General features: G+C 43.9%; 1 protein-coding gene across 3 annotated transcripts in view; it reads left to right on the forward strand.

The window, feature by feature from the left end:
- Positions 1-19,184, forward strand: part of PIK3R1 (phosphoinositide-3-kinase regulatory subunit 1) — a 103,918-nt gene that overhangs the window by 64,903 nt on the left and 19,831 nt on the right. For 2 of the 3 annotated variants that reach the window (XM_086960709.1, XM_086960708.1), the window contains exons 2-6: positions 1,922-2,014; positions 7,202-7,276; positions 10,724-10,855; positions 11,558-11,759; positions 11,880-11,959. In XM_086960709.1, coding sequence (XP_086816835.1) covers positions 1,922-2,014; positions 7,202-7,276; positions 10,724-10,855; positions 11,558-11,759; positions 11,880-11,959 — 582 coding nt within the window. Of the gene's footprint in view, positions 1-1,921; positions 2,015-7,201; positions 7,277-10,723; positions 10,856-11,109; positions 11,450-11,557; positions 11,760-11,879; positions 11,960-19,184 lie in introns of those variants that run through there. The other variant, XM_086960710.1, reaches the window with a different exon arrangement.

Genomic DNA, 19,184 nt, shown 5'->3' on the forward strand with positions numbered 1-19,184 from the left:
TGCATATTTTCCATGGCCTGGATGACCTGGTGACCTCTTTCCTGTGTTCAATTGCATTTTACTCGCTTGTTGGGATATTGGTATCACAGTGGTGGGTTCATACACTGGTAGCCTTCTAGAAAGAAGTCCAAAGTCCATCAATGTGATTGGCTCGGCAGGATGTGTGACGTTTTTCAATTTCTAATCATGCTCGGTTTTTACCATACTCCTTGACGCAATATAAATCAGTAAGCATTTCTTGCAATTGAACTGCTGATAATCCTTATGATTTATATTGCCTGTGATCACAATTTTGTCCTAGCATAAAGGGAGGCTACCACTTAATTTATTTAACTTCCCCAACTTTATCCTGGGTCATGTATGAGACATTAATTTCGTTAAATTCTGCATCCAGTTCGTCAACTTGACGGTTTTATTGAAGCAAATCTTTGCTGCATTAAATACAGCTTTTAGCAGGTCCACGCAAGGTATACAGCAGTGCTATACGTAACACTGTTGGAATCGCAAATGTTCATACTTCTAAAGATTCAGACGCAGTTAACAGCATTGCACTTGCAATACGTCCCCATGAACTCAAGATATACGTTTGTTCCCCTATAAGACTAAAGCAGAGGTTTGACACTATTTATTTATTTATTTATTTTTTAAATTTCTAAAGCGCGCAAATACCTTTCGGTGTCTCGGCGCTGGAGTTTGCAGATTGCAGGGGTTCCACTGACGTCTTACTGGTTAAAGAGCCAGGTCTTAAGGTGTTTGCGAAATGAGAGTAGTGAGGATTGATTTTTGACAGAGGAGGGGATCAGATTCCATAATTTTGATGCTGCCACTACAAAACGTCTATCTCCCCATGATACTTTTTTTGTGCATGGGATTTGAAGCTGTTGGGCCGAAGAAGAACGTAGTGTTCGGCTGGGTTTGTACAGTTTGAATGCTCTTTTGAAAAAATTAGGTCCATTATTGTTTAAGGCCTTGTGAATAATACACAGCCTGTGTTGACGTTGTATTCCCGTGGACAGGCCATAGCCTCTTCTAGACTGGCACATCGTCTTTGCTACAGCAGACTAATGATTTTAGCGTAGCTCAGCCCCAAGTGTCCTCCTTGGCTAATGGCAGCATCTTGCAAAGGTGTCAAGATTTGCAGCTCTCCAGTGTTTCTTCGTGTAACGTTCTATGCTGCACCTATATAAATAAAAAACGCACAAATCGGTGAAAAGTTTGCCAGTCTATACCATTTACCTAGTAACCCCAGTATTAGAAATACTGCTCACGTCTATAAACTGCCCGCCCCGCCCGTTCCTTGTAGGACCAGTGCTGCTGTTTCTTTGCGTGGACCTTTCTGGTAATCCGCAGACCGCCTTTTCCCAAAGCCACAATGCCACAAAGTCCTTGCTAGCCATGGTCGGTGCGCGCTCCTGCAATACGCAGCACGACTCTCCGAAAGCTGCCCTTTAATTGGTTCAAGTAGCACAGGCGTGGGCCCAGCACCAGGGCCGCATCAGTGCTTTCATTGTTCGGAGTGCTGCTGCGCTGTGAGTGTACGGAATGTGTGAAGAGCAGAGACCCCAGCAATCTTATATTTAAATTGAACCCTCATCAGGACAACATACAGTGATGTTTCGCACCACACGGGTGCTTTTTTTGTTGTAATTAAATGAAACGTTTGTACGGGTGAACAGCAAGCTAAAATGACAAGTTGCCTGCCTTGTGGCCTGTATACGTGTTTGGCTCCCTCCAGCGGCCTAATGGGGAAACTGCTTTTTTGCTAATAGACACAAGTATCAAAAACTGATTTCAGTTTTCACATTTGCTTAGTCTTCACACGAACTAAAGATTACACACTTTGTAAATATGAGGTTTCAAGTTGTTTGTAAATGCACTTGAACATTATGTGATTTAACTTGTTTTATTTTTTATCCTACAGCCTTTTCGTTGCTAGATATTACGGAACAGTTTTCGCCCCCTGAGTGTGCACCTGCATTCCTCATCAAACTGTTGGATGCCATTGAAAAGAAAGGTAAATGCACTTTGAATTATGTTTTTTAAAGTTATTTGCCTTGAAAAGTTAGCTCCCTAGACGCTGTTATTTTTTGTAGCATTTAACTAGAACTATTCTACTGTCTAATTGTTATTTCAACTTTATTTCGGCTAACATTAGCCATAAAAGCACAAGATAAAAAAAATTGTAATCTGCTGTTCTTTGGCATATATCAGAGCAGAAGAAGGAGCATCCGCTCTTTTTTTTTAATACAAAAACCTTTTTCCTGGTGCGTCTTTTGAGAAGTTGCTAGGTGTTCTTTTTACCAATAGATTATTTGGTACCTATCCTCCATCCTAACCTGTTACATACACATTCTCGAGAGCTCATTCCATACTCAGTAGCACTCTGGCTTTTACCACTTCCAGCTGCTTTTGGCCTATATTTTGTATGCAAGGGTTGCCCGACGAGCACCTGACCGCATGGGTGGCCTCCCATCTGGGAGTAGTAATCGACAAGGACCTGCCTTTTTTGCAGAACACGTTAAACCCAGCTGTACAGCAGAATTCCCAATTCTACATAGTCGGGAAAGGCCCCCCTTTCATAAGATCTGCTGCTAGAAAAGGCATAATGCAAACGCTGGTTCTATCCAGGATAGTTTATTATATTTCCTTATAGTTGGCCTACCTAAATATCTGACCCTCTGTTTGCAAATGTTGCAAAAGCAGGCCGGGGTGGAAGTGACAAAAAACTCTGCGAACTTCCGCAAGTGGTGGAGTGCAGGCGAGCGAACTGCCGCTCACGCTGATCTTCCTGCCGCTCACATAGATATTCTACCTGAGCAGCAGCTCATGCTCACCAACTTACAGTTGACGAGGCTGAAAAAACTCAGCTGCACTACGCGCATCTCCGTTTTCTGCACTCCACGATCTGCGCAGACTGCAGAAAACTCTGTGAATGGAATGGAGTTCACCACCCAGGCCTATTCCAAAGGCAGCTGCTAGTTTGATTCGGGGATTATGGAGAAGCTCACATATCTCTCTGCAACCTCGATCTCCCGACTGGTTGCCGGTGCATTAGAAATACGGCATTTGTTTACATGTGTAAACCTTTCCACGATTTAAGATCAACGTGTCCATCGCTAGTCAAGACCTAGAGATTTGTGAAATCTAGACAAGGGAGCCAGTCCTTAGTTTAGCCATGATGACACTGGAGGCTTGGAGCTGTTTACCTTTACGTTTCCATCCCAATCTTGTGATCAATAGAAGGCAACCCAAGGCCTTCCGATTTTTACATCATCTTTAATCGCTGGATCGAGTGATGTACAAGTTATTCTTTGTCCCTGTTTTCTGTCTCTGCTGTGTACGAACGCGAGGACTTCACTGCTTTCCCTCAGAAGCACCTGGACCCATCTTTCTTAAGTACCTGTTTGCGCTCTATGTATGGTTCCAATCAATCCTTCTCCTTAGACAACCATGAAAGTATGGTGTTGAAATTGTAATTACTTTTCAATTTTCCGTGGCCCAAATGGAGTGACCACTTGATATTAAAAAAATATATTGCACATAAAAAATGTAGTGTATGCAGCTACTCTTTGTTACTGTCATTGGACTAGTTTTCAGTCTCGGAAAGGCACCCAACCTCATAAAACCAAAAAGCATCCAAAAGGGAAGCAGCCATTCTTTCCTAAATGCTGTCATTTATACTCATTCTGCCCTTGTCAGTCATTGTACCCGTTCCTTATGGGATACCAGGCATGCACACTTTTCCCTCTGCAACGAACCTCTTTAGCATATGTGAGATGTGTAGGAGTAGTTATGTGCATAGTTTCAAATGTATTTTGTGGCATGTGTGTGTGTGGGGTGTTGACAAATGGAAGCATCGTGACGCTATGTTCTTGGTTGGTGTATGCTCCGTTTAAAATCTACTTGGTTATTTGGATGTTTGTTCATTGCCTAAGTTATGGTTAGTGACGCGTCATCTACTTATAAAGCAAGTGCATGTTGTGACACATATAAGCCAGAACTGGTCTTGTTGCCCCTTTTCTGTCGGACAATGCAAACTTCTGTTAGGCTGATGCTTTAAGCGATGCCTCTCAGAACTGCCTTCAAAGGCACTAGTTCGTTGATAGAAAACCGGTTACTACATCCCTAACACATCTGCATAGACAAGCTACATGTCTGAACAATACATGCATAGCCATTGCATTATTTGGGTGATCCAACTTCGGTTGTATTTTTAACATTTGCTTGCTTCATCATTTACAAATGCCAGATAATACTGTACCGTTCCTTTCACATCAATGCAAAGGAGATGGGTGAAGTATTGGGAACATCATCAAGTCTTGCCTGCAGCCGTGGGGTCAGAGAATCCAGCATGCTTCTGGGTTGCAGCTTTTGGTGGTGCAAAGAGTGACGGGTGGAGTCAGGGGTGACGAGACTGTAATGCAAACCTACAACATGTGATGAATGGTGAGAGGTCCGATCACCAAGTTCTCTTTAGTTATGTAGGCAGCGTAAGAGGTCCAGCATCAGGAGTCAAGAAACCTGTAAACCTGGGACGGGGCTGAGCCATGGGCTGTGGCAGGAAGAGAGGTGTGCCCTCCAGGGTGATGGGAGACGGAAGCTTGCTAAGGGCTGCGAAGAAAGGTACCAGTGGATGATGGACAAACACTGATCTGGGGCTCACTGCATTTGTAACCCACTGCTGCAGGCCTGATTTTTGAACTTGGTACAAAGACATCTGCGTTAAAAATACAATGTATATAAAATATATGGCTGCTTTCCACTGTTCTTGAGAGGGCTCTGGTGCTTGTGGGTGGGGCAGTAGAATGATGATAAACAAAGTTGCAAGGTTTGTCGTCTAAAGGTCTACCATTATGACAGGATGGTGGGTGGACACTTTCCCTGCGGTGTACCACTTTAATTCTGACGCATTCTTATAGCGTGTGCCACTTTAAAGTATACAATAATATACTAAAGCCTATTGCGATCCTCCGAAGATGACCTCTTTTTCTTACATTTAAAAGCACACAAAAAAAGAAAAATGCAAAAGTGTGGTAGATGTTGATGGGCTAAACACTGTCCACTACTTTCTACCTTGAGTCTTTTGTCGCAGCTGTCAATGCCCCTTGATGTAGCAGTGGCGTGACTCCATCAGAATAACGATTTACAAAAGGGGGTGGTGATGAACAGAGTGTCTGAGTTAAACAGACCACTCTTACCCAGTCCAAAGATCAGGGCTTGATCCATCACCGTTATTTATCTCACTGCCCCATCCCAGCTCAGAACTTGGCTATATGCAAATCAGTCTGTCCCTGGCCCAGTGCATCATGGGAACAGGGCAGACTAAACTACCAAGCCAATTCTTCACCAGAAAGGAGACAAGCTACCGGGGACCGGTTTCTGGCATTTCAGCCTTCTTCGGCCCGGCTTGCTTGAATCCTGATGGAGCAGTGAGAAAGGGACTCATGTCTGAGTATACCCTGCCACACCTATAGTGGCCAAAAACGATTTACAAAAGGGGGTGGTGATGAACAGAGTGTCTGAGTTAAACAGACCACTCTTACCCAGTCCAAAGATCAGGGCTTGATCCATCACCGTTATTTATCTCACTGCCCCATCCCAGCTCAGAACTTTGCTATATGCAAATCAGTCTGTCCCTGGCCCAGTGCATCATGGGAACAGGGCAGACTAAACTACCAAGCCAATTCTTCACCAGAAAGGAGACAAGCTACCGGGGACCGGTTTCTGGCATTTCAGCCTTCTTCGGCCCGGCTTGCTTGAATCCTGATGGAGCAGTGAGAAAGGGACTCATGTCTGAGTATACCCTGCCACACCTATAGTGGCCAAAAACGATTTACAAAAGGGGGTGGTGATGAACAGAGTGTCTGAGTTAAACAGACCACTCTTACCCAGTCCAAAGATCAGGGCTTGATCCATCACCGTTATTTATCTCACTGCCCCATCCCAGCTCAGAACTTGGCTATATGCAAATCAGTCTGTCCCTGGCCCAGTGCATCATGGGAACAGGGCAGACTAAACTACCAAGCCAATTCTTCACCAGAAAGGAGACAAGCTACCGGGGACCGGTTTCTGGCATTTCAGCCTTCTTCGGCCCGGCTTGCTTGAATCCTGATGGAGCAGTGAGAAAGGGACTCATGTCTGAGTATACCCTGCCACACCTATAGTGGCCAAAAACGATTTACAAAAGGGGGTGGTGATGAACAGAGTGTCTGAGTTAAACAGACCACTCTTACCCAGTCCAAAGATCAGGGCTTGATCCATCACCGTTATTTATCTCACTGCCCCATCCCAGCTCAGAACTTGGCTATATGCAAATCAGTCTGTCCCTGGCCCAGTGCATCATGGGAACAGGGCAGACTAAACTACCAAGCCAATTCTTCACCAGAAAGGAGACAAGCCCTGTTCCCATCATGCACTGGGACAGGAACTGGGACAGGAACAGACTAATTTGCATACAGCCAGGTTCTGAAACTGGGATGGTGCAGTGAGCTAAAAAACGGTGTTGGATCTAGCCCTGATCTCTTGACTGGGTGAGAGTATTCTGTTTAATTCAGAGACTCTGTCCCTCACCACCCCTTGTTGTAAATATCCATCAGAATAAGGCAGCGCTCCTTAGTGACACGCTGTACGCATGCACATTTGCACACCAGTTTGACGAGGGTGTAAACCTTCGGAGCCCCCGAGGTTAGAACAGTCTGGTCAATGAGTGTGGGCATTTCTACGCCTCCCTCCACTTGCGAAGCTTACTGTGCCTCAGTGGACCCCGGGGGATCCCAGCTTTACCCTGCTGATAGGACTGGCAGAGGGCTCTAGAGAGATGCCGCGGATTCCTGCAAATGTAAACATTGGCCCAGAAGCAGCTGCCCGAGTGGGTGCGGATGTAGAATCGAATAGAGGTGGCTTTGCTCGACATACTCTGATGAGTGGGTGTGAAATGGTGAGGGATTTTTTTAAGGTAGGAAATAGGCATAAACAGTGGTTCGTGTTGCACGTGGACTGCACTCTTTCCCTACAAAACCCAGCGACAGCAATCTGGGAAGAAAGGGGCCTGGGCCGCCGTCTGCTTCCAGCTACTGCAGCATTGCTCTGATCTAAGGGCGGCTCACATGAGTGTTCCTGGTTTAAACTGAATAATACGACGATTGTATTGTTTTAGATCCCGAAGGGTCTCTGAAACCCCGTGTTCTCTTTTATTGTATAGGATGGGACTCGCCAGCACTTTACAGGACGCAGGGGACGACCAGTGTGGCAGACCTGAGACAAGTTCTTGAATGTGGTGAGTACCTCTGCTTCTCTTAAACTTCAAGGCGCTCCCAGCAGGCTGCAGTGCTTACAGTGTTGCATGTTACAGTGCTGATTTGTGATTTATTTATGACCGGCTTCCCTGTCCTTCCTTGATTTGAAAAGTGGTTTAAAATGCTGTGCAGTCTGGATTATTGTCGGTAGGTGGCAGCGTTGTGCAAGGATGGGATAGCGGTAGCAGCAAGCGACCGCATGTCACGGCTCTAAAGGCCAGCATGCTTTTCGCTAGAGAGCTAAGGCACATTCAAAGTAACAGGAACATAAAATGTCCGATGGCGTGAAATTAAAGAAGCCTTGTATTTGTTGAAGAAGCGTCACACAACGGTGGTATGCAAGTCGTGATTCAGTGAGGCCGCCATTCATCCCTGATTTGTTTTCGCCCCCGAGCCCCATAGCTGCTTCTGGTGGAGTCCTGGCTTCCGGGGTGCTTGCAGAGGGTGTCCGCTGGGCGCCGCTCTTGCACTGGGTGCACGACTCTCCAGGAGCTCGTGTCGTGGGTGAGGGTGCCGGCTGCTTCTAGTATCTGTGTTGGTTCATAATATTTACACCTGCAACAGCGAGCTGTCAAAGGTCGCGCCACTGCTGCCCGAACGTGTGGGCCTACACTCGATTGTCAGCACTGCAGCAAGTGTTTGTTGTGTCCACAGGCTAATGACAGATGTGTGCAAGGAAGCCTGGCAGCCACGCTGCATCGTGGTTTCATCTCACGTGGCGCTACGTTTTCACCTTGGGCGGAACAAGTGGAATTTGCCTAGAAAGATTTTAAAGTTCACAGTGAATTAATCTCGAAATTGACAATATTTCTAAATTAAGTTGAATTTTTGTTTTTAGTGTTGGAATTAATCCGGGGTTGTGTTGGTTAACTGGAAGCCAGTATGCCTTAATCTTGTTGGTTAAAGTAGTTAATAAAGTACACTTTGAAAATGCGCATTTTTTTCTTGAAGTGCATAAATAAAGATTAAATATTGTTAATTGTCCCAAAACAAAATATGAATTCGAGTCTCTATCGCTGCATGGTGGAAGTAGCATGCTTGCGATGGTGCTCTGCAGAACGAACATGTCTCGGATCGGGTTCTGTGTGTTACTGCCTTATGTATGTATTATACATGTGTTAAAACAGAGCCAGGCAGAACGTTCTCCAGTAAATCGCTCTTAGCAGCTCCTCTGTTACCGTACAGAATCCCACACTTCCTAGATAATACTCCAGAAGGGCCACAGGTGGAATTGAAGAGGTTGGCTCTACCATTAACCTCCAGCGCAGCCTATTGGCTGCACTTGGTCTGCTCAATCCAGGGCACGCCTATGAAACCAGAGGTGTGCGCATCCACATTTCTAACGAATGCAAATGGTATAAAGCAGTGGGTGGGTCTTGGTCTGTTGACTTCTGTGGAGACCCCACTTAATCATTACTGAAAACCGGGGACCCCCTCTGAATCTTTATGGGAATCCGGTACACCCCATCGAGTCATTAGTGGAAACGGTATCCCCGGCCTAAGCAATTGCCATGATTTGACCCGCAAAAGAGTACATAATACAGGAGCAGGCATTTTTCAAAAATACACGATGGAATATATTAGTTAATTCAAAAATCTACTTTTTAATTTTAATGGGATGGTTGGTACTTTCCTAAATTAAATTGAGCCAATCCTTTGTCCATACTGTTTTATTTGATGCAATTGCACCGCTGCTCCCACGATTCAATCTGAGGGTTCCAACTTTTGTTTTAGCCCTCCATATCAAATTTATTCATATTTACTGGACTTTTTTAAAACTTTGACATTTTGCTTCTTTATTTATATATCCTTTATTGATCTATTAATATGTGATATTCAAAGCAGTAGCAGAGCCTCTGAGTAGGCATCATGGGTCACAGGTTAGGAACTGCTGGCATAAAGCATTTGTTAAAGTATCTTTGGGATCGGACTTTGTGTTCCCAATTACAGTAGAAACCTAATGGGTTTTACGAACTTCTCGCCGCTTTAGGAACCTCGATAGGCCTAAAATAGTCAATCTTGCTGGATGGCTGTCCAACTCGTCTTAAGTGAGGCGTAAGCGTTTATTAGACTGTTCTCGAGTTAATGTGCTTAATTAATAATTTGGACGCCAGTTATGCAAATACCATCCAAGTACAAAATTCACAGATGTTCGTTGGTGGTCCCCATACTGTAGCCTTTTAGTTTCTACAGCTGATGTATTGTTAATCATTTCTTGTTGTAATGTATTTACACTCAACACATTCAGCCTGAAGGGTCTCTGGACACTGTTGACATATATATCGCTGTTTTTCTTATCCAACTTGCACTTATTTTATTAGCCTTGAAAGAATAATCGGATGAGTGTCCCTGCTAGGATCAGTGCAATCGCTATCAGTAGTGCAGCCGCACTGGAGTCCAGGAGTGTGAGGGCTGACCGTTGTTGGCATTAGGGCTCATGGCACACTTATTACACCACTGGTTGGATTTTGAATTTGTCCTTGGGGGTGAAAGATCTTCATGTTGAATGTTTTGGTCCATTGAGGCACATAACCTGCCTCAGAAAGTTAAGTTTATTGTGATTCACAAGGTGTGTCTCAAGGCCTTGCATGGGTTTTGGAAGTACGCATGGTAGCTATTTTGAAGCCTGCAGTGCACCCTGATCCGCTGAACACAGCAAGTACACTTACAAGGTAAAGCTGAGCTAAAATTGAGATGAAAGGAGCATCTCTCCAGACTGCCCAAGATTCAGTTGTTTCAGCCCATCTGTATAATGTCTTCAAGCACTTGTGGTCATTACAGCAATACATCCTAAAATTGGTGACCGTGGTCAAGAACGGATCCTGGTGTCACTTGGATACCACACTTCAGTACACCTGGCCTCTGTGTACAAGAGCATCCTCTGTCCGACTGGTCCAAAGCCTAGGGGATCCTGTTGTGTTTTGATAACCAGTACACCTCTTCAACCTGGGCCACTACAGTAGGCCAAGAGCAAACACCAGGAATCAAGGTTGGCATCTCAGTGGCACAGACTTTTCAGATTGGGGCCCTAAGGTAATTACAAATGCCCATGTGCACTGTAACTGTGTACAGATGCTCCCTCCTTAACACCTGTTAACGAAATATGGCTTTAATATGGCTCTTTTTAAGGGTTTACTACTTTCCTTTCTGTTTGTTGTCTGATTAAACCTCTTGTGTGGTATGAACTATGGGGTACTCAACTCGAAGAACATCATGTGTTGTCACTGCATGTACCTATAGGACAGTAAGTAGCTGAGTAAGGTGATAGAAAGTTGCTGTGACTTGCATTGCAATGCTTCTGTTGAACGGCGTAGTCTCATTGATGAGGTAATTGCAGATCTCTCTTCTTATTGGGACCGTTTGGACAGATGTAATCTCACTGAAGCATTTTTTGTGCCTATCTTGACGTCTTTGTTCCTTAATTCCAGATTCTTCTTCGATAGAGTTTGACCAGCTTGACCTGCCAACTTTGTCAGACGTTTTAAAGCGGTACCTCCAGGACCTGCCGAACCCCATCATTCCAGCCGCAGTTTACGCTGAAGTCATCTCCACAGCCCAAGGTACCTGTGAGGGAAGAGCCGTGTTCCTTCTCATAATCACGGTTTTAGCAATGGCGTCAAATATTGTTCTGTGCTTCTCGTCTTGCTGCGGCTGCTGGCTTTGACATGGGCAGTGCTCTCCTTGGCTTTGAGGACGTTGAGCTGCCAATGGTTAAAGCTCTCAAGGATTTGTATGCAGAGAAAGCTAATTGGTAACGTTTTTATCAGTGCTGGCAAGGGCGATGCCTCTGATGGGAACACTCTGTTCTCGGGATCTGCAGCCGGCCTGGGGACTGGTCCGGGGGCCTGGCCTGCTGCAGGCCCGATGGAGGCTTACCTTTGAGAATCGAGGCCGCGAGCGCGCATTTTGTCACATTTTCAAGGAACAGGTTATAGTGGTTAATAACCTTCAGCGAGAGAATACATCCTGTCTCCTCTATCGGCTGCATCTCCGAGCTGACCAATCCCACGTGACATGAACCAGAAGGCAGGCGTCTCTGAATATTTTGTGGTTTACACCAAACGCCTCTTCTGTTTCCATCTGACCTATTATCTTTGGTGTCTCTTATGCTGAGAGGGCGCTCTGTTCTGGGGAGTGGCTCTACGAAGATTAGGGTATTTTCGCTTTCCAGATTTAATAGCCTATAAAAGAACAGTGATTAGTTTCTGCAGATCGCTGGATATTATGTGTCAAAAACTGACCTCGTGCCTGTTTGTTCGCAGAACTGCAGAACTCGGAGGAGTGTGCGCAGCTGCTGAGGAAATGCATGCGGTCTGCTAGCGTCCCTCCGCAGTACTGGCTCACCCTGCACTACCTGCTCAAGCATTTCTTCAAACTGTGCCACAGCGCCAGCAAAAACCTCCTAACAGCAAAGGCGCTGGCAGACGTCTTCAGTCCTCTGCTGTTCCGACCCCAGACGCCAAGGTACGTGCAAACCCTGATGTATCTATGTAGTGTGTCAGGAATGCTTGGGAGTGAATCTTGTTGTATCATTTGATTTAAAAGGATCGATTTTAATAGGGGCTGTTTGTTCATGTTTTGCAGTCCTGAAAATGTTGAACACCACACCAAAATTCTAGAAGTTCTAATTACTAGTGAATTGAGTGAGGCGCAGTCTGCACCAGGTAATTTAAGCTTTCCATATAATTGCACATTTTTTTCTAAAATATTCATGCATTTCAAGAAAGTTGAAAGTTTGAGCTGCCAGGGAGGTTCGAGGCAATGCAGCCGTTTTCATTGATATGTCATAGAAGATCGCTTATGTGATATATATGTTCAGAGTAGGTTTGGGGTGCAGGAGAAATTGTTCAGTTACCTCTGTCTGTTACTAAAGAGGACATAGATGTATACGTTTTACCGGCATTGCTATCAGAACATTGATTTTATGTTGAGCATTGCAGAATTCATCCCGTTTTGTTCTTGGCTTGCATCGACAGGCTTTGCTTGTTAGCAGTGCTGTCGTTTTAATTACTAAATAAAGTTTAGAGAACCACATGTCTATGCAGTTAAGATCTTCCGAATGAGATAATGGGGTTTGAAAGGTGCAAACATGCAGGATACAGACTCTTACCTAAAATGGTACAGAAATGATGTTTCCGCTGACCAAAGGGTTTAATTTTTGTTTATAAGAAAGCCCTCCCAGTGACCTCTGAGCTTGTGTGTTATGTTTTTTCAGTGCTTGCTGCACATTTTCCAAAACGTATTTCTTTCTGGTTTGGGAAGTTCAAGCGCATAGTTCATCTGTATTAATGTTAAATGCCTTTGTTTTGGTAACTTGTGCTGTGTACAAAACTAAAGCGTCTACTCTGTGCTCGTAGCCAGAATTGGTTAATGTACCTATCCACACATGGAAACTAGAGCTTGCCTGTTTGCAGGCTTGGGGCAGGAAGTAGCATGATACCTGGTTGGTTGTAACTTAGTTTTCAGATAATTGGAGTATTTTCTTTAAACGCGAACATGTTTAATGTATAATTCTGCATGCAGATGTGTTCTGTGCCTATAACACCAGCCTTCGTATAATAGTTGATTTAGAAAGTCACCTTGCTGACATATCCAAGCCTTCGCACCGCAATAAGTTAGGAAGCAACCTGAACAATACAGTTGGTAACTTGTTTTAAACGTACGGAGATGAGGCAACCTATGGGTTGTGAGAAGACGTTACACTCTAGTGTATTCTTTTCACTTCTGATTTGAATAGTAGGTGTAGAAGGAGAGCGGTAAAGTAAACTTGGCATCCCAGAGTGCTAGTGTGACAACCTATCCCGAGTGCTGGCTTATTCTTCTTCCTCCATTTCGAAATGTTATTATAAAACAAGGGATAGAGGCCTGGGGAAATTGCCATGCATAGGGAGAATTTTAACCCGCAAACAAAGAAAACCGATGAAAAATTGAGTTACAGCATATTTATTAGGTAGATTTTCTGAAGTCACCCCAGGCAGCTCTGTCTTGACGGCCTTTTTAGAAGATGACAGAGAGGGCATGAGCCTTATGTATAAAGACGGGGCCTTGCCTTCCAGTAAAAGGCAAATCTCCTTGTGTCGTTCAGGGGTCAGGTGGATGCCTGCCTAAATGGTGTCAAATCAAGAGATGAGCTATACTGAACCACATTCAAAAGATGAGAACAAGTACAGCATTCGAACCAAAACTTTACACTGCTCCAACATTAAGGTTGAAGCCAACTTTGAATTCGTCCCAGTGAGCAGCGATCCAAGTACTTTTAGTATTGCTAACAATACATGCCCAAGTCCTCATCAAGTGAAAAAAAAATGATCATTATTTCTACTGTTCATGCATCGGTTGACCCACAGACCTACATAGAAGGTGCTGTTCGAGTTCTGAACAGAAGAGTGCTGTGCACAGGGACTCTACGGAGGCTGTTGCGTGGACGCAGGCATGCAGAATTAGTGCCCTGCCCTCATGCTTAGCACTGCTGTTTCTGGTGTACCGCCCAGTAGCAAATGCTAACGGAAAATTGCCTGTAGACTAGCATTACCATAGCTGTTCAGCTGAGTAAGCTTTTTGAGACTAATTTGGTGCTGCTTATGTTGCATATTAGAGTGCTTTGAAAAACAGAAGATCTATTGGGAAGTGGGCCGCTTCAGCCAGTCAATGACCGTACTGCTGAAATATTGATTACTTTACTACTGCTTAGATTACGTAATGTCTAGTTTCCTGCCGTCTTCATATTCTATAGCTTTTCTCTTGTCTCTGCATCTGCCTATATATTTGTTCGAAACCACTGCACTGTCTTGTGTGAAGTACCCCATTTGCTGATACATATGACCTCAGACTAATAGAACAGTCCGTTCCACACACAGACTCCAATATCATTGCAGCGCGTGTTAAGATTCATTAGTTGTAGCCCCCTAGCAATCTGGTTTGTAAAGGGTGTATATATATAAATTTCGATATAGTGATCACTTGTTAATTCGTTTGTTCAGCCCATAAGGCTTTTTTCCCAGCTTTCTTTTTTTGCAGTAGGAATTCCTTACCTGATCATTCTCACCACTCTACTTAAAGTAACAAACCTGCCAACCTTTGTTTTATTTGTGTATCTTACTGCAAGCCACTCAAAATGCATCTTCATTGCTTACCTTTATCCATAGTGTCTTTCTCATTGCTAAAGATCTGTTCCCTTTTCACCCCTTCTATAAACAAGAATTGCAAAGCCTACAGGTCTGGTGTTGGCGCCTGTCTTTTGCCTTTGTCATTGCTTATGTTTATTCATAGTTTTTGCAAAACTTCATTGATGGGAAGCTGAGGGCCTCCTCAGTCTTTTTATAAAAACATTTGAAGTCTAAAAGCAAAACTAAATGTATTTCAAAAAGTACACATTGCCCTAGTAGTCTCTAGCATTAAAGGGAACTACTTGGTGTGTGGATGTGCTTCTTATGAAAGAGAATAATGCTGTCACTCATGGTGTAGTTAGCCAATGGCTGAAGTGGGCTGACCCCACCGCCCCATGCTGTAAGCAGCATGCTGTTGTGGATGGAAGAAGAATATAAAGAACTACAGGCTAGTGGATGAAGGTGGGTGGCCAAAAGCACATATAAATGAGTATACGATTTATATTATGTTAGTAACACAAGACCTAAAAAGCACACTGCTTTAGCATCCATGTCTGTTTTGATCTGTGCACATGCTAGGCTCTTTTTCACAATCCCATCACTATGTAGAAGTCATGGTAGAACGTGATTTATGTATTCAATATCGCCTCCTGTGCAGAATGCATTTTACACGCATACTGATCTGCATCACGCAGGTAAGCTGTCTTTCAGCACTGCACAGTCACAGGGAGCAGAAGGTGATGGCCCTTCAAGCCCACGTGGAAGGGCTGAGGTCACTTTAGCATTAAGATGGGTTGATATTTCGCAATTCATTTTCCACAGACACGTTTTGCTAATTCACTGGAAGTTTAGTAGGGCTGGTGCAATGCTTTGTGCATTTCAAATCGAAATAGTCTGTTTTATGTCCGTAATATATTCACTATTACTCTGATTCAAATAGCTGCCCCGTCACACCCAACTTCTCTTTTTTCCTCGAAAGCAGGGACCGGAGTGGCTGACCTAGTCACTAGGAGCAATTGTATTGCCCTCTCACCCTTATGACATCAAGCAACGGAGATCATAGAGTGAAGGGTCGGTCTGTACACTAATGCCACTTCTAATCAGACCCCAGTATTGTAGCTGACTATATGTTGCATGCAGACAGTTTTTAGGGCATCATAAATCCAAACTGAGGTGTAAGAAGGATGTGGACCACTGGGTTGGATCCCAAAACTTAACAGAGGTGTTGGTTATAAACTTGCAGCACACCTAAGCCTTCTTGGGAAATGTTGTTTTTAAATGGTGCTCAAAGCACCTTATGGTTCAGGCTATTATTGTGAGAAGGCAATGTTTTCAACTCTGACCTTGGTTTCTTGATAGGCGTGCAGTCCAGATTGTGACCTGGCAGTGTTGTCAGCTCTTGTTTGCTTCATTATACCTTTACAGGATTCGAACTCTTATTTGACCTGCGGAACTAGATCATGTATTGGTACCATACCGTAGGCATGAGCGATTACACTAAAGAAGTTGCAGAGAGCCTTGTAAATGCACTATAGGTAAAGGGGACATTCATTAGATTCTCCAAACTTCCATGTTGTCTTAACAGAATAAGTCCATTATGGTCTCAAAAGATGTCTTCCAAAACGATGTTTGGATTAGTTTGAGAAACTCCTCCGATGCACATAGGTATCAGTTTCTGAAGAGCGGTCCACAGTAAAATATCCAATGCAAGAGCGGTAAGCAGTGGAGCCGGGCACGGCTCGTGGAAGTCATGCAATGTGTTGAAGTGCTGCTCTTCAGTGGACCACTTTTCAGACCCCAATATCTCAACGCTGCACGTGCATCTGAAGCATTTCTCAAACTATTTCACTAGTGGGTCCAGCCAGTTGTTGTTCCTGCGGTTGGCGGGAAGGTGCTGTGGGCTACCACAGGAGCTAATTTTGTATCCAGGACAATATTTAACTGTGTTAAGGCCTGGTTCCAGTTACTGTTTGTAGTCTGATACTGACTGTTTCTTAAGGAATTCATGTATACTGATTTCTAGGCATTCTCTCAGGCATAACTTGTGTCCTGATAATGATCCCCCTGTGCTGTTAGGGATCGAAACGTCGTTGACTCTAGTACCTTGACTTAAATGGTTTACTCGTTATTTTAATATGAGCATAGGTACTATGTTGTTGTGGCTCACCCACTGTGTGTACTTCAGCCACATACTGTTCAATGCCTGAGTTATGATAGTCTAAATGACTTATTTTGACATATATTTCCCACTTCTATATTTCTTATTAATTTCCTCGATTCTAACAGATACATTATTCGATTGTGACTGTAGAACATAGAGACCATTGTATTTCTTTGTAGTATTACTTTATATGCCTTCTTGTTATGGACCCCTGTTCCTGTAGAAATTTGATGTTTTTAAACAGCAAAACTCTAAAAACTCAAGCCGAAGGTTTCAAACAGACGTCAGTTTTACCGTTTAGCCTACAGCAGCATGTAAAAAGATTAGGATTTGAAAACTGGGGGAGAGATCTTGGATGTACTCTTCTTAGAAGAATCAATCTCGAGTGGGGCGCAAGTGAGAGTATGCTCATAGTTTGGGGTAATACATTTGTGCATTGGACCTGGCCTTTAGGCTAGGGATGTCAAGAGTATGGCCTGTACCTGTTGTAATAAAGGGGTGAAGATTACTTATTACACATTGAAGCAATCAGTTTGCCCCTTGTGTGACTAAATGAACAGATCGAGATATTTGGCCTTGACCTGAAACTTGGGGTAGATGTTTTTTTTTGTTTTTTTTTGTTTCATCTAGCCTTTTCTTCTAAGCAGGCCCCAACTTCATGAGTTACAATGCAGAATTAAATTAGAGAAAGAATGTTTGCTCCAGAAGGCCTTGCTGTAGTTGATGGACTACAGACCGGAGTTATTAGGTGAATACTCTTCTGAAATCATGAGTCATTGCAATATTACACTCCCTGATATTAATTAATTTTAGAAATCTCAGCTACTGTTGCCAGATCTTTCCCAGTCTCATTTTTGCGTTCAGTCATGTCTAAGTTCTATTTCTGAGAACATCTCATTTTTGTCACTTTTGTGACATTTCATATGGAAGTATTGTATCAATCTTGAATCTGGACCCGGAGATTTCTATTTTGAACAAAGTGGCATTTGGCCCACCATGGGTTTTAAAAACTGTATAATTGAAGGGTGTTGGGGAGAAAAGAAAGCATGTAACCACCAATTGTATGCGGAGTCTTTATTTATTTATTTTAAACTACTTATTATTGAACAGTGGTCAGAATTCACAAACATGTTCATAATAATAAATTGCGTTACATGCGTTTCCAATGGCATACATTTTCTGGTATACAAAGATGATGTAAAAGCAGCAGTCCCTTTGGAGTCCACGTATCCCAACTCCCCATCACTGCCAAATTTTCTCCCATTTCCTGTGGCATCCCCGGCTTTCATAGATTGTCCTTCCTGCCGCACAGCACCAATCCATGTCCTTTTTTTAATGAGATTTCTGGCTGCGGAGTTGCCCCACATGCCCCTGCAATATTTCTCTTAGTGACCATTGCAGCCACCAGTAACCAGATTCTCTGATAATTAGGCCAATTCGGCTCCCCGACACACACAATATATGCAACTGGCATCTATGGGGACTTCTTGCTCTAACACTTCGGACATAAACCGAACCACCTTCTTCCAATAGTTCTGTATGATCGGGCAGTCCCATAGGATGTGAAAAAAAAATCCTGTCTGAGTACACCCCCTCTGACAATCCTCGGTTAAAATATGCCCAAATTTAAACATTAGTGTGCTGGTGTAGTAGGACCTATGCAGTATCCGCAATTGGACTAGTCTGAATCGTGCCCGGATTGCCGCCTCTCTTGGACTTTGCACTGCCTCCACCCAATCATCATCCTCTAATAATCCCACCTCGGATTCCCACGCCTCTTGCACCTTGAGTAGTAAGTCAAGTGAGTTGTTGACCATTTTTATATATGTACAGGACAATGCCTTCTCCGGAATTTGGTCCAAGAATAACTTGTCTGCTAGTGGACTATACTCTGGGATCTGATCCCCATCCTTAAGGGGGCTGCCCAGCACATGCTTCAATTGCAGATTTTTATAGTGCTCCGTAGGTGCCAACTGGAAATCTTTCTATAACTCTGCAAACGACAACACTGCCTGTCGCCGCCTCACATCCCCTAAGCAGGCCATATCGATTAGTTTCCATTTTGAGAAGCCCTGTAGTCGACCCACCATCCAAAGCACTCTACTGACCCACAGGGGAGTCTGTTCAGTTAGCCGGCCCTCCCAGCCCAAGAAGTATACTGTCTCTTTTGGAGAAAAACAATTGTGCTTGAATACCTGAGACGGCGTTCTCCAGTCTCTTATCCCGTTTCTCTCCCAGAACTCCTAAACCGCGTTAATATCCCGGTCACTGGTAAAGGATGAAATCATACCGGCCCTGGGACATACTTATTGCAGGTTATGTAATTAGCAGCCATATAATAATTTCGTACACTATGGACATCAAGACCGGTACCGTATTCATTTCTGGCAGTATCGGCTATCATTGGCATTGTCTGCTTTTGAAGCTGGGATATGTCTGAAGTGTTCCCAGATGTCTCGTAGATAGGGCTGTGGGTGGTGGAGCTCTGCATACTCCTCAACTCGCTCCCTAGAGAGGCCCGCATTTTTCATCCAGTGACTATCCGGTTGTTTCTTTCCTATCAAAAGTAATATTCCCACCAGGCTTTTAGTCCATTTCAGCACAGTTTAGTGTCTCTCGTGA

Source organism: Lissotriton vulgaris, chromosome 3_1 (assembly GCF_964263255.1).
Source record: "Lissotriton vulgaris chromosome 3_1, aLisVul1.2, whole genome shotgun sequence".
In the NCBI taxonomy this organism is placed as follows: Eukaryota; Metazoa; Chordata; class Amphibia; order Caudata; family Salamandridae; genus Lissotriton; species Lissotriton vulgaris.